At 40.8% G+C, this 11582-nt stretch overlaps 1 protein-coding gene across 1 annotated transcript; it reads left to right on the top strand.

The window, feature by feature from the left end:
* The first annotated feature begins 327 nt into the window (after window positions 1-327).
* Window positions 328-11093, top strand: ankk1 (ankyrin repeat and kinase domain containing 1). Its single transcript, XM_008296292.1, has 9 exons — window positions 328-558; window positions 780-1062; window positions 1152-1303; window positions 1646-1695; window positions 4496-4651; window positions 5728-5807; window positions 6800-6833; window positions 7314-7554; window positions 8861-11093. Exons 1-9 carry the CDS (start codon window positions 374-376, stop codon window positions 9900-9902), a joined length of 2223 nt encoding a protein of 740 aa, XP_008294514.1. The 5' UTR covers window positions 328-373; the 3' UTR covers window positions 9903-11093.
* The last annotated feature ends 489 nt before the right edge of the window (window positions 11094-11582 follow it).

The following is an 11582-nucleotide window of genomic DNA, read 5'->3' as shown; positions in this document are numbered from 1 at the left end:
AACATATTTTGTCATGGGAGGGGAAAGATAAAAAAGTCATTCGATGTCTGGAAGACTGAAAGCTAGATCAGCATGTCTTGACAGCTACAAACCGGCTTTGCGGCATTGCAATGCAAACACGTTCTGCACCTCAGCTCCTCCCACAGATCAAGAGCGTAGCCTAGTTTGTGTGTGACTTCATATGCCTTTCACTCAGCCAGCTGTCACTGATTTTAATGTGTATCCATGAAATACAATTTTCACTTTCCCTGCGTGAAACAAGCTCCTGCGGTGCCACTGATAGATGTTGATCTGGAGGATAAACCCTGTTTACGTACAGGATTAGAGAGCGAGGGTGTCGTGGGGAACTGTGTGACAGAGGATCGTTGTACTCATGGATTGCCCTGACGGATCTCCCGGGCACTTCAGGAACTTCAAGAAGGACGACTTCGAGGCTGACTGGATAAAGGTGGCAGAATGCAGATTTAGTCAAGTGTACCAGGTCAAGCTCAAGCTCTGGCGGGAAAAATGTGCCTTGAAAAGCTTTGATGGAGCTTTGTGTGCCAACAACTTTTACAGGTGGGTGTTGAGTTGTGAAAACTAGTCTAAATTGCTCAGCTCTCTTGTAATCTCTTAGCATAGTGGCGTGGTGCACTTTGAAAGAATGCTGAACTCTAAAAATGTCTTTTCTTTAGCCTTTGCTACAGAAAAAAAGAAATATTTTTCCAGTTCTAAGTGTTCAAAATCTCTATGTAACAGTCAACCCCACCCCCCACTGACACTTATTTTTTCCATCACAGGAGAATTATAGATGAGGCGCACAAGATTGCCAAACTGAAATTCAAGTACATCATGTCCATCTACGGACAGTGCAGTGAAGCAACCGCTGTTGTGATGGAGTACATGAGTAATGGATCCTTGAACAATCTCCTAGCCAGCCACACTTTGATGTGGCCAAAGAAGTTTCAGATGATTCATGAGGCCTCCATGGGTATGAATTTCCTTCACAGCATGAAGCCTCCACTACTCCATCTTAACCTCAAGACTTCCAATATCCTACTAGACGATCACCTTCATGTCAAGGTCAGTGAAACTCTACATGCTTGCAGTGATCTCTTGACATTGTTGTATGTAATTCTGCACTATTCTGTAACTCTTGTTCTTCCACAAAGATTTCAGATTTTGGTTTAATCTGTTGGGAGGAAGGCATGAGCAAGATGTTGTTCATGGAGCGTCTGACAGCAAGAGGGAACATAAGTTACGTTCCTCCAGAGACTTTCACTCAGTGCCTTGATCCTCCAGGAACTACCTTTGATGTTTACAGGTGACTTGCCAGGGGCACGTTTGAAATTGCACCATCAGAATCAGAGGTTTTTCTGATTCGGTGCACAGTCCACATAGTATAACCTTGCTCTCTGCTGTTTTTAATCTCTCAAAAGTCACAAGGCCTTACTCTATATACTTTACACGGGTCTGACTCACTCTTTCTTGCCCTTTAGTATCCAGTGGTGTTTATTTGATATTAAAACGCCTCATGCTTTTTATAGGGCATTATTTATTTTCTGTTTATTTATGTAAGAGAGGAAAGTCCACAAAGTTCACTGAATGCATGATGTGCTAAAGTGACAATATTAGTTGATTTGCTTCTTTCTGCTTTGATTTATAGTTTTGGAATTGTGATGTGGGAGATTTTGACCCAGCAGAAACCACATGCAGGTAGGAATAATTCATTTGAAATGAATGAATATGATAACTTAAACAGCATAAGCATGAAAGCATTTTTATTTTAGTGTTTCGAGCTGAATTATACTGCTGTCTTTGAAAATGTTACCATAGTAACAGATTTTACACATTTTCCCTTCTAAACCTTATTACCTCGGCACAATGGGCACTGTAAAACTTGACAGTAGCCCGTCTGAATGTTGTAAATAAGATAATTAAATGCAGTGTACAATAGAAGTCAATAAACCCCTTTTGCAATATTCTAAATGTCAAATGATTAAAAATTTCATTACTTCTCAATAATTGCTTTTTATCCTATGTTGACATTTAGACTATTTAGTTATGAACAAAAACAAATATGCTATAAAAGCTAGATTAAAAACACAGGACCCAAAGAAGGAAGGCGATGCAACAAAACTGAATACACATGGGATCACTGACACAAAACTGAGTGCACGCTTGAGTTTCAGTTGGTTTAATTATATGAAGATGGTTTTTAAAAATGACCTTTAAACACCTGAACTTTCTCAGTTTTGGACCTATAGGTTGCATTTATCTGCATCATGGCTCCACATGCAAAATATATACCAAAGGGAATGACTGTGAGACTTTGCAAAGGAAAGGAAAAGGACACAGGAAGACTGACGAACAACTAAAAATCAGTTTACACACAGTTGCAGCAGTAATCAAGCAGTATAGAACCATCCACAGCGCAGCACCACTAATCTGAGTTGCTGTGGTTGTCCACATAAAATGATGAACAGTGTGCTATGTGCACAATCAAGCTCTGAAAAACAGATACGCAAGCGCTTCAGACTTGTCACAGGAGTTTTCAATGGAAATCAAAGACAGTGCAAGATAAAATTGTATCACAACAGCCTCCATGGATGGCATCCAAAAGCAAAATACCAGGGCTGCTTTTAGGCACAAAGCTGCGAGATGAAATTCTACTAAACAACAACAAAAAGAAGCTTGATGAATACTGTGAGCACGTTCTTTTATCAGAAGAGATCCAGATCACCTTGTTTGGCTCAGATGGGGTCCAGCCTATTTGGTGTGAAGGACTGCAACAGTAAATGCATAGCTCTGAGTTGAGCAGTGTGATGTTATGGGGCTGCATGAGTGTCAGATGTGTTGGGTAGATTGCCTTTATGGCACCATGAACGTCTGTAGATACACCAAGAATACTGGCTGACAAGATAGCTCCCAATCTGCAGAAGCTTGGCAGAGGAGGAATCTGCCGGCGTGATAACGATCCAAAGCGCACTGCCAAAATCACACGAGAGTTTTGAAACAGGAAAAATGTAAAAACTGTGACATGGCCAAGTATGTTGTCTGACTTGAATCCAGTAAGATACCTTTCGGATATTTTAATGAGAAAGGTAGAACAACACAACAGCTTCAGCAAAGAGAAACTGAAAGAGAAAAATCTCAGAACATTGGCAGAACATCTTGAGATCATATGCTTTTTCTTGTCAGTTGTCTGTGTTTTATATGGGCGGGTCAGGGCTGGTCTGCGCCAACTGGAATCACCTGGGATTGGTGTTTTTAGCTAGTAAAGCTTTGGATGCTGCTGGCACTTGTCTGGCACTTGGCACTCACTTACCCAGGCAGGCAGCCATGTGGTAGTGCTGCTTTAGTTTCTCTTTCGCTGTTTTACTTGGTCTTTTTGTATCCCACAACACTCATATAGACTATCCCACGCACATCCTACACCACAGATTTTACTGATTCTCGAGCTCCACGAGCGTCGTATTTAAGTATCCTCATTTCGTTCAATGTAATAACAGTCTGAAAACAGTTTATCTCCCTGCTTTGTCATGGCCCTTTGACAGGATGTGACAATCTCTCCAGAGATCTGTCCAACACTGGTATCCTGCATGCAAAGGTGGACATACATAATCTTGAAAAAAAGAAGAGGAAGATTTGAATCTCAGTTGAAAAAAAAAAAAAAAAAAAAGGTGTACTGATATTTGTTGCACTATTTCCCAACTGTGGGGCCTGTATTTTTGAAAGTAAATCTGAAATGATAGTTTTTAATATTACAAAGGAGCAAATGCCCAACTGTTCAACTTAGAAATAGTGCAGTTACTATAAGGTGATGCAGTTTTGAGATTAAACTAATACTACAGAGACATACTCACTTCTGTTGTCTAGTGCAGCGCAAACTGTGAGACAAACACCTCACATTCAGTTATCTGATCTAACAATGGGCATACAGTGTTTAGCTGAAATAAGATGCTGCATGGGGCAGGTACAAGGTCAGAGGTATCATACTGTCAGTCTTCTTTTAAATTAATCCATAACACTTCTGAAGTCATGACAGCTTTTGAGTTGGGACATTGGAGCAGCTGCCTTGTTGCTGCATGTGAACTTTAACCCTGCTGTTTGTCATGCACTAATTATTCAAAATAAATAATATAGTAAACAAAACCTATGCTTTTGGAAAAAATGTTTTGAGACATGACTTAGTTGTCTTCTTGCAGTGATTTATGTGAAACTGATGCCATTTTTGTGTTTGTCTCTTAAACATGAAGCCAAAACCAGGAGATGTTAGCTTAGCTTAAACATGCCAGCCTGATTTTTTTTTTTCTAAAGGTAAAACCAATGCACATCTGAAGCTCACTATTTAATCTGATATATCTTTTTTCAAAAGCAGAAAAAAAACAAACAAAAAAAACAAAACAAATGTAAACTTTCAGCTTGTGTATTGATTTGTTTAAAGGGTGAAGAATATTCTCATAAACCAAAAGCACAAGGTCCGATGTGTCTGACACGTGTTTTGTGCACACAGGCTGCAGCGTGACCACAGTGCTCTTACAGGTGTCACAAGGTAAGAGACCCCACGTGGAGATGATACCTGAACCGAAGCCCCCCGAGTGTGATCCGATGGTCAGCATCATGAAACAGTGCTGGGACCAGGATTACAGGAAGAGGCCACAGTTCTCAGGTACAAAGTGAAAAGGACAAAAAGACAAAAAAAAGATGTTTTTGGTCCGCTTTCTCAAATTGATTTAAAACTAACATTTCAAGCTCATGACAGATGAGAATCCATGTTTTGCTAAAATATAAAATGAAGGAACTAAACTCAAGGACACTGAGATTACATTGCTCTAATATCCTGGAATAAAACCACGACACCGGTATTTCAGGGCTTATTTGTACAAATACACATTTAATTACTATACATCTGCATTTAAGATGTGACAACAACAAAAACTTGTGGGAAAGGATCACTGCATGCACAATATCTTGTTTGCATTCATAGAAGAAAGGGGTGTAATTTGTCAGATTTGTCTGATGTTGTGTTTAATTCCTGTTGTCAGAATAATGTCTCGCTATAAGTGATATTTGAGTAAAAATGATGCCAAGGGATGTCAGTCAGAATATTCATTTTTCCCTTAAGAATGTCAACATTAGGTAAATGCTTTTGTGTTTTATCAATAAATAAAATAAATAAATCGTACTGCTAAACATTGCACTCCAGGAAAAACGTGGTGTAGCACACTATTACTATGCTATATATCGTAATATTGGAAAGAGTAGTGGTTAACTCACATATTGTAAAACAAAAACACACCAAACGAAAAAAAGAAGCATGTTGTTGTCCCCTGTGGCCCTGGACCTAAGTATCAAGAAAACAATCAATGATAAGATCATAGAAAACACATTCTAGTGCACGTCATGCTTCAGTGAAATGCGTTCAAATGAGATTTAATCATTTAGCCTAACCATGAGGAAGTGGGTCACCCTTGTTTAAACAAGCACTTATGGCAAGCAAAGTCATGCTAATGAATACAAATTTGTGTCATGTTTACTCAAAAACAGCAGCTATTCCAATTTGTGACGTTTACAAAACTCACTGCTATCATTACTGATTTACCTGTAAGTCGTGCATGACTAACCATTCTTTGTAGCGACGCAATTACAGGAGCATCCTGCTGGGATTTGGAGTTGCAACTCTGGGATTACATTTGTTTGAACAGGCAGATTCAGAACAGTTGTTGACTGCTGTTTTGTTTGCAGACACTGTGAGGAAAACAGAGGCTCTGAGTGAAATTATGAAGATCGCAGGACCGATTCAGAATGACAAAAATGGTTACAAGGTACAGAAATCGAGTTATCCTTGCCCGGTTTCCCTCATACATAAAGTTAGTTCTGCTTGTTACTCTGTTTGAATGGTGCTGTTGTACCTATTGTATCTACTGCAGCTTTGAGGGCAGCTTAGACTCATGGAAGTATGAGGAAGGTATTGTCAACAGCTGATGACTCAGAGAGGGTGTTTTTGACACAGTGTTGCTTTAAGGTATAGCATCTATATCAGCATGTTCACTCTGACAATGCAAAATTTTTGACATTTTGCAATTCTAATGTTTATCATGTTCAACAATATTTGCAGCAAGTTCATCTAAGCAGAGTGCAAATGTCAAATAATTTGTCATTAAATGAAAATTCAAGGGATCATCTGAGTCATTAGGATTTCAAGGCAATCTATTCAATAGTAGATGAACAAACTCAAACTAAATTTTCTTGCCATTTTTCAGCAGATATTTTAGCAAGGTGGGACAGTGGTTAGCATTGTTGCCTCATAGCAAGAAGGTTGCCAGTTCGTGTCCCGGTGAGGACACCCGGGATCTTTCTCCTCGTGCAGCGTGGGTTCTCTCCAGGTTCTCCGGCTTCCTCCCACATAGTCCAAAAACATGTTGAGGTTAATTGGTGACTCTAAATTGTCTGTAGGTGTGAATGTGAGTGTGCTTGGTTGTCTGTCTCTAAGTGTAGCCCTGTGATAGACTGGTGACCTGTCCAGGGTGTCCCCTGCCTTCACCCTAAGTCAGCTGGGATAGGCTCCACCCCCTGCAACCCTAGTGAGGATTTAGCGGTGTATAGATAATGGATGGATGGATAGAGCACAGAATGTGTCCATTTATTATCACTGAAGCTGTTAAACTGTTAAAATATTAATGACTTGATTGTGAGAGCCTTTTGAACACAGATGCCCACACACTGGCTAATATAAGCGCTTAGTATCCACTTGTAATACCTGATGTCAAAGTCAATAACTTTTGCTGTGTTTTCTCATCTTTCTTTTCTGTTTCAGATCTCTTTGCCTGAGATGCCTGGCTTTCCTTCAGGTAAACACAAGGGCAGAGCAGGATGGAAAACCATGTTCAATACAGTACAATGGCCGGAAGGCTGACATTTAAAAAGAGCCACTTACAGTGCAGGCACATTTTAAATATTACCTTTAGTACTGAAAAGTAGAGTCAACACTCATAAGAGAGAATAAAGGACACATTCAAGCAAACTTTTGGATCCCTTTTCTAAGAAATGTTGATTTAAGAATTTAATGGATAATACATAATACTTTATTTATTCTTTCACTGTCACACAAGGCAAACATTTCACACACAGCTGATATTGACTGAGCTCTACAGCCTACAGAAAGCTTAATGCTCTGCCAGTATGTACACAAACACACTGCTGGATACAATAACATGTAGAAAGTCAACTTTAATAAGGCAAAAATCAGGAAAAAAATCCAGTGCAGATGCTATAATCTGCACGTCTGCAGCACTTTTTCTCACACCTTCCCCTTTGCTTTCATTTCACAGATAACCAGAATGGCCAGGGTGGCATTCTTTCTCTGCTATCCAAAAAGGACTTTGGAAGTTTCAGGCAGTCTGTGAAAAAAGAGCATGTATACACACAGTTTTCAGGCAAAAAGAGTCTCCTTCACTACACGGTCGCCAGTGGTGATTCGGAGAGTGTCGAGCATGTCCTGAGTCTGGGTGCTGAAGTCAACTGCACGACTGCCAGAGGTTACACTCCTCTTATTATTGCTGCTCTGCACAGGTCTGTATAAAAATACATTCACAAAGTGTTTCACAAGTGTCACAGAGAAAAGTCATCTGTGCTTGCACATTGCTATTTTGATCATGTCTGCACTTCTAAAGTCAAACAAAGACTTTCTGCTCCTCTATTAAAAGTTTAAGGACTTGACTGACATTTTGGGAAATCACTTTCTTGCTTAGATCTATATGAGAAGATTGGTGCTAATCTTTGGTTTGTATGTCAGACTAGAAGACAATTAGCTCAGCTTAGTACAACCACTGGAGTCTCTGCTGTCTAAGAAGTCACTGCTTCCTCTTAAGAAACAGCCCATCCATGTAGTCCTTATGGTCCCATACAACTCCTCTACATTCCTAATTGTGTTTTGAGGGAAATGTACTTTCTCCTGATATGTATGTTTGAGAGGTTTGACAAATTTGTTTACAGTCAACATATTTTTGCCGTTTATTTTACTGATTTACTGTGGGTTTTTGTTTTCAACCAATCAATCATCTACTACATGGGGTGGGGCCTAACTAAACAGTGAGTAATAACAATGGAGCTGAGGACTTAAAAGAAAGGTCCCACACAGGTCCCAGTCTCTCAGGGTGAAAGTCCTATTGTGGACTTATGCCTCCACATTCTAAGGCCATTTGTGTACATGAGGGGTCACCAGGGTCTGAGGGAAATAAATCATCCACCCAAGTCTGACAAAGTCTGCACAGCATTGCTCAAAGTCTGTGTCTGTGCAGACTGTCCGCTGCACTCCACTACAAGGTCAGAAGTGCCTGTGTTTAGCTGTAGTTTGTATGCATGGAATACATAGATACAGATCTACTGTGCATTTATGGAACCGAGTTCCCCAAGCAGACTCCAAGTGGACTGGAAAGTAGTATGATAACAGCTCTGTGTCTGTGGTGTCTGCAGTTGTTTGTGTTCGCATCTGCAAGCCAAGGTCCCATATAGTGAAAATCCATTTTTATTGTGTTTTGTAGTTGTTACAAACAGGGAGGTGTAGAATTGGAAATAATAGACACAGTATGTCTTTTGCTAAAAGGGACAATATATGGGACACAATATGCTAAAAGGGACACAATATGGGACATTTCATGCAATCTGTCCTGCTTTCGAACTGAAACCATTTCTGACTACAGCACAGTCTGACATTTCTGGGAGAAAATACTTTTCTATCAAACAGAAAAGAGAATGTAGTTTAGCTGTATGTGAACATAGGCCTAATGTTGATGAAACGAGGTTGCAACACGTCTTTACGTGAACTGTCCCTTTAAAAGTCACATTGTACCTTATGAATGAAACTTTGTTTCAACAGGTTTCATGACATCATCTCTTTGTTACTGGAACATGGTGCAGCTGCCACTCAAGGAGATGAGGACAGGTGGACACCGCTCCATTTTGCTGCTCAGAACGGCGATGACAGGACTGTCCGTCTCCTTCTGGACAAAGGAGCTGTTGCAGATGCCCAGGAAAAAACAGGTTGGATGCCTCTACACCTGGCCTGCCAGAACGGCCATGAGACAGTGGTGCGCCTGCTGCTTTCACGGATGTCTCAGGAAGCTGTTGTAGAACGGGAGGAGGCACAGGGGAGGACACCGCTGCACCTCGCCTCCGCCTATGGACATCTGAATATTGCCAGGCTCCTTCTCGGTCAGGGAGCAGATCCCAACGCTACTGACTGCTGTCTGTCCACTGCTCTTCATTTATCAGCTGAGCAAGGCCATAACCGAGTAGTCAGAGAGTTGGTGAAGAATGGGGCCAACACTGACAGTGCAGACAGCAGAGGATACACTCCCCTTCACTTGGCTGCTCTGAAGGGTCATACTGGCATATGCAGGCAGCTGTTGTCAAATGGGGCCAGCCCGGACTTGAGGACCCTCCAAGGCTGGACCCCCATGCACCTGGCTGCCATGAGGGGACATGAAGCTGCGGTGGGCCAGCTGGAGAGTCAGGGTGGTTGTGTGAATGCAAGAGGTGAGAATGGGTGGACTCCACTTCATCTCGCCTGCCACCAGAGCGAGCCGGAAGTGGTGGCGAAGCTCCTGGCAGCCGAAGCCGACCCAAACTCCGCAGAGGACAGCGAGGGATGGACCCCACTACATGTCGCCTGCACCAGTGTCAGTTTCCCAAGTGTCCTCCACTTGATAACACATCATGCAGATGTCAACGCCCTAAACTCAAGGAAGGCGACACCTTTACACCTGGCTGCGCAGCATGGCTGTGTGCCCATTGTAAAAGCTCTGCTGCTTAATGGGGCAGACAGGAAACTGCTGGATTCCTCTGGATCCACAGCTCTAAATGTGGCCCAGCAGTGTGAAAAATGTGAAATAGTGCAACTACTGGAAAAGGGATGTTAACTGTGAACCAGCATGAATGGAGGGATTACAGTAAAATGAAAACATCTGTGACAGAGCTGGAATATTATCCTCCTTTTGAGTGGGACTTTCATTAAGAAGCTTAAAGCAAGATATTGAAGATTTTAAAACATACTGTATTTAAAAAAGAAAGAAAGATTTTTGCTCTCCCAAATCCACAAAGACTCTTTGCTTCATTATCTTTTAGAAAATGGAGTTTTTATATATATTTCACAAACCCTCCCTGTAGTTTGGATTTTAGTCTTTTGCTAATAATTACTTTGCTACAAGTAAAGAGGTGCCACAGGAGATCTTGCCATTTATGTCAAATCAGGCCTTTCTATTGAAAATTAGAGTTAAACATGGAATTGAGCCAATGCACAGGGCCGGAATTGGGTGAAGTAGACTATAATGACAAATATATTGATTTTCCTATTTCAATCACCTTGCCCGCCTGCTTCTTTTGTGTGCTTTCGAGGTGGATGGAAAATGAGAGAATTAAAGAGCCACAGTTAGGATGACTTACGGAGGCATTCATTTGATTAAACCTGTCAAACTTTATGAAGGTATTTCTATAATCCTCTGGCTGAAACACGGACGACAGAACTGCCACTGGTGCTTTGAACAGCGTCTAGTCAAATCCCCTTGACTTTAAATGCGTATATGTTATATGACAAGCCAAACTAATTGATAATCAGTCATTTTCTACAGACTGAAGGAAGCACTGCCCAGCTTGTGCCACACTCATTTACCACAGTGACACCTTATTAAATGAAAATGAAATGCATGAATTCGGGAGCTGTATTGACCTACACATTAACAGGGTTTTTCCCCCGAACCACGAGAGACCAACTCTGATGGAGGGGTAGGAACTGAATCAAATTACTGTAAATGAACAGAGCGGAGTTAAACTGGACTCAGACTTGCTAAGGGAATGTCTGCTGTGTCATATTTAAATAGTTGTGTTATTCTAAATCCATTTTGTACCCCTGTGAATATATTAGGCATCTGGTACTGTGTTAAGGTTGTCTCTCAGCCATTTTTGAATGTTTGTGTCATGACAATATGAAACTATCAGTGTTTTTCTAATTCTTAGTGCATTTAAAGTATTGGAAAAAGGCAATGCTTACTTTATGTCTTGTCCTGTGTCTTTTCATCTGACTGGTGCAAAATAAAAACACACACTTAAACCAACTTTTACGAATCTAAATGAAGCTTCTTCACAATTAAAGTCATACACTGAGAGAGTTTTACTTTGAAGCTATATGAAGTGTTTATTTACATTAATTCTATTTAGTTTTAATTCATTGGATATATTTTCCCCTCAGATGCATGTTTTCAATTTATTTTTAAATCCATTTTCGACAGCTCTCGCTTGGGCCACTTTAGATTTAGATACTCAAAATCCTGATTTAAATATACCAGGGGCCTGACAGAGCCAGGTGTCTGGTCACCCTGCTCTCTATAATTCATCCACGAGAGTTTAAAAAGCAGCCATCGCATTATGAAAAGAAGCTCTCCAGAGGGGTCTGCGCAGTTCAGGTTGGGTACAATGATTTATAGCTAAAAGTGTCCCTGTTTTTACTGCAGCAACTCTCAGATGAAATTTATGAAGCCTTCAACGTCTTAAAAATTGGAAGCAGACCACGTTTGTGTGCTTGTTATCTACAGTAAACAATCTAA

This window comes from Stegastes partitus, unplaced genomic scaffold (assembly GCF_000690725.1).
Source record: "Stegastes partitus isolate 25-593 unplaced genomic scaffold, Stegastes_partitus-1.0.2 Scaffold1117, whole genome shotgun sequence".
In the NCBI taxonomy this organism is placed as follows: domain Eukaryota; kingdom Metazoa; phylum Chordata; class Actinopteri; family Pomacentridae; genus Stegastes; species Stegastes partitus.
The sequence above is the reverse complement of the archived record's forward strand: the minus strand, read 5'-3'. Positions and strand labels throughout refer to the sequence as shown.

Bases quoted from the DNA above. Each gene is read 5' to 3' on its own strand.
- ankk1 (XM_008296292.1), top strand. From the start codon at position 374: ATGGATTGCCCTGACGGATCTCCCGGGCACTTCAGGAACTTCAAGAAG. The intron at 1,063-1,151 runs GTCAGTGAAACT...TCTTCCACAAAG, and splicing joins ACGATCACCTTCATGTCAAG to ATTTCAGATTTTGGTTTAAT. The intron at 4,652-5,727 runs GTACAAAGTGAA...TTTTGTTTGCAG, and splicing joins GAAGAGGCCACAGTTCTCAG to ACACTGTGAGGAAAACAGAG.